Source organism: Mirounga leonina, unplaced genomic scaffold (genome assembly GCF_011800145.1).
Source record: "Mirounga leonina isolate KUSES-001 unplaced genomic scaffold, KU_Mleo_1.0 Mir_125, whole genome shotgun sequence".
NCBI lineage: Eukaryota > Metazoa > Chordata > Mammalia > Carnivora > Phocidae > Mirounga > Mirounga leonina.
The window spans coordinates 70,918,065-70,921,975 of record NW_023270305.1 but is presented as its reverse complement, the minus strand read 5'-3'; the positions used below and the strand labels follow the sequence as shown (position 1 = coordinate 70,921,975).

General features: G+C 43.3%; 1 protein-coding gene across 1 annotated transcript in view; it reads left to right on the top strand.

Annotated features, from left to right (window-relative positions):
• Positions 1–3,911, top strand: part of AFF3 (AF4/FMR2 family member 3) — a 523,007-nt gene that overhangs the window by 511,302 nt on the left and 7,794 nt on the right. The window contains exons 18-19 of the mRNA XM_035001779.1: positions 198–269; positions 2,365–2,458. Of these exons, the coding sequence (XP_034857670.1) occupies positions 198–269; positions 2,365–2,458 (166 nt within the window). The remainder of the gene's footprint in view (positions 1–197; positions 270–2,364; positions 2,459–3,911) is intronic.

The window sequence follows — 3,911 nt, the reverse complement described above, 5'->3', positions numbered from 1 at the left end:
GAAGGAAGGAAGGAAGGAAGGAAGGAAGGAAGGAAGGAAGGAAGGAAAAAGGAAGGAAAGAAAGCGGGAAAGAACAGGAAGTGCTATGAAAAACTAAGTATTGGGCAAAGAGAAATTCAATCATAAAAAATGTTCTATTGTTAATAAGAAAGCTTTTTTTAAAATTTCTTTGGTTTTTCTTTTTCTTTTCCCCCTAGGTATGCTATGAGACTAAAAACCCATTCAGGCCCCAATGCCACACCAGAGGACAAACAGTTGGCTGCATTATGGTGAGTGCATGATACCAACTTAAAAAAGCTTCCTCAGCCTTGTATATGTTCATTGGCAAACCAGGTGCTGAAACACATGTTTTTCTAGTGCCTTCTGACCTGCAAAATCAAATGCAGTTCTAGTGGTGACCAGGGAGAGCCCACACCATTTCTTGCTGCTATACCATGCATGATGTGAATTCACAGTGATTAAGAATCAACAGGTCCATTACACAAGGATAATTGTTTGTGTGTGTGTGTGTGTGTGCGCGCGCGCACACATGCATGCCCGACTTTAAAGTCAGGTAGGTCTGTGTTTTAATAATTTGAATGTGAATTGTGCCAAATGTCATTTCTCTTGTGTTTAACACTTTAGACACAATCAAAATAATCCATTTGTCTATTTACATTTGGGATTAGTGTAACTGAATCAAGATGATGGGCTGAAGTTCTCAACACTCCAATCTTAAGGAGCAGTTCACTACACTGTGATAATAGAAGCACTTCTTTTAAGATGTTCACCAACATGTAATAGATCTTTTCTGTATCTGTAATGATTACAGTGGTACTGATTATGTGGGTATAATAATTTTCCCCATTGCATCTCCTTGGGACACCTCATCCCATTCTCCCAAATCACAGGACACCTGTCTATAGAAATCCAACATTTTCTGCTCTCTGGTGGTTCGTATTCTAATCTAGAACCTGATCTGCAAGGCAGAGAATCAAGTCTCAAAAAAAAAAAATAAGAGCAGCATACACAAAAGAGAGGGTCCTCAGGTAGTTTTACATCATCTGCAGTTTGATGTGCTCAGAAGAGACTAGTAAATTGTACATGGTATGTTGGCATTCCAGCCTGTTGGCATCAGATCTGAGTTAGCAAATAATTATGAGTGAAAAGTGTGGGCTCTCCCTGGTCACCACTAGAACTGCATTTGATTTTGCAGGTCAGAAGGCACTAGAAAAACATGTGTTTCAGCACCAGGGCGCCTGGGTGGCTCAGTCGGTTAAGCTGCTGCCTTCGGCTCAGGTCATGATCCCCGGGTCCTGGGATTAAGCCCCACATCCGGCTCCTTGCTCAGCGGGGAACCGCTTCTCCCTGTCCTCCCCACTCGTGCTCTCTCTCGCTATCTCTGTCTCTCACTCTCTCTCTCAAATAAATAAATAATCTTTAAAAAAAAATGACCTCTCTCGTTTCAAAAAAAAAAAAAGCACCAAGGAAAAGAGGGTATGTCTCAGGAAAGGCTTTCTGTGCTCTTTTCAAATGCAAAGTTCCATACTAGGATTAACAAATTAATGATGATTAATACTTCATATTATATAAGATAGAAAACTAATATGTAAATAATAAATATAAAACAATAATGATAACTACTCTCAGCATTGAGTTCTTATTTATATGACATTCGTACCTGTTACTTTATTTGAACTACTTCCAGTCCAGTAAGGTAGTTTCAAAGTGAAAGGAATACGAACAGGTGAAGGGCTATTGTTTCAGCAAAGCCGTCGCTGCCAAGGTCCCCGGCGCCAGGGGGGCATCAGGAAGGAAGGTGGCTCTGGCCCGAGATTCACCCAGTCGCGGTGAAAGCTGTGTGCTAGGCTCCCTCACTCCTCGCATGGAGAGAGCCTGCCCTCTAGTGGCGGAAGAAGAAAATGGCCTGTCCCTTAGCCCCAAGAAGAAGCCATAAAGCTAGGATCTAGGGTGAAATTTTGAATTAGATCCTTTGAAGACAAGGAAGGTCAGATACTTAACAGACATAAACGTAAGTATAGCAGTATTTCACATATGTAATCGTGACATAAATATGGGGTGCCTTAGAACAACAAGAGTTTTGGGGCGCCTGGGTGGCTCAGTCGTTAAGCGTCTGCCTTCGGCTCAGGTCATGATCCCAGGGTCCTGGGATCGCGCCCCGCATCGGGCTCCCTGCTCCGCGGGGAGCCTGCTTCTCCCTCTCCCGCTCCCCCTGCTTGTGTTCCCTCTCTCGCTGTGTCTCTCTCTGTCAAATAAATAAATAAAATCTTAAAAAAAAAGAATAACAACAAGAGTTTTGTGTACGTCTTGCTGGCGGAGGACACGCTCATGCTCCCCGGGCCCGTTTCTCTCTTTCTGCTGCAGTTACCGCTGCCTGGCTCTGCTGTACTGGCGGATGTTTCGACTCAAAAGGGACCACGCTGTCAAGTATTCAAAAGCACTTATCGACTATTTCAAGGTATTGTCTGGCTAGTGGGCAACACTGTTGCTTGTACCTAGTGGGCTCCCGGTCCAGGGCATTTCCCAGGAGCCTAGTAGAATCCCTGGCTTTGGGGGCGGGGGGGAATACAGGAACCCTCTGATCTCAACAGTAACCCCCGTATGACACACTCATGGGGTTCAAAGCTCAGAGAATGGCCTTGACAGCCCGTCTAATTTATCCCCCTGCCTCGTATCCAAGTACTTTCATGGCCTCAAGAGAAAGAAGATCCAATTACCCACTCCAGTGTCCTAGGAAATTCCTCTTTACAGCTAACAAATTCCTCATGTTCGCTTACAGCTTCTTCCTCTCAGAAGTAACTACTTAGAACTTCCTCGTAGCTCCCTCCAGTAGCTCATTTAATTTTTAATAAGGGTGTTGTTTTAAATGATAAGAAACGGTTCATTGGAACTCAGAGGCACTAGGACAATGGCATTGGGTAAATATAAGGGTAGAATTGGAAGCCAGGTTAACTACGTGTCTCAGGAAACGAAATCATTTTCACTGTGGGAATGGGGGGGGGGGAAGCCTTCTCTGCTGTACTTGTGAAGCAGACATGAAGTTATAATGCATTTGGGATTTCTAGGCCTCTTTGCTGTCCATTTGTCTATAGAAACAAGAAATTTATGCTATTTCCACCTCCACCAACCCTTTGTCAGATACACACCATCATTTAGATCCTTTAATCCCCAACCTCCACTTCTTAGAGATCATCTCTGCTGACCAGGCTATGTTGGAGGTTCCATGGGCTGTGTCCAGCATACCACCTGCTTCCTGGTCATGCATGTAGAGTAACCAGGTGCTAAGGCGAGGAGAGAACTGTTTTGACACAAAGACCATTCTGTGTCATAATGACAAGAACGGACACTAAGCCTATTCCTTTACTTTGGGGGCCTAAGGTCAAGAGAGGTCGTTTCCAAAATGTCAGAATCTAAAAGCTAATACTGAAGAGCATTATTAGAGTAAAAAAAAAAAATGCTTGAATAAAAAAGGAATCTGAACTCTGTAAGCCACAGAGGTTACAACAGAACTTCTAAGGGATACAAAAAGTTCTTAGCGTATGTATGCCATCTATGAATATGTACAGAATGGACAAAGAACACAACTTAAACATCAGTTTCCCCTCCAGGGGTTATTGGTAGTTACCCTTAATTAAAAGCCATTTAAATGCTACTTAAAGTTCAGAGATTATGGGGGAGCCTGGGTGGCTTAGTCAGTTGAGTGTCTGACTCCTGATTTCGGCTCAGGTCATAATCTCAGGGTCGTGGAATTGGGCCCCACATTGGGCTCTGTCCTGGGAGCAGAGCCTGCTTAGGATTCTCTCTTTCCCTCTCCTCTCACTCTTGAAAGAAAAAGAAAGAAAGAGAGAGAAAAATGAAAGAAAGGAAAGAAAGAAAGAAAGAAAGAAAGAAAGAAAGAAAGAAAGAAAGAA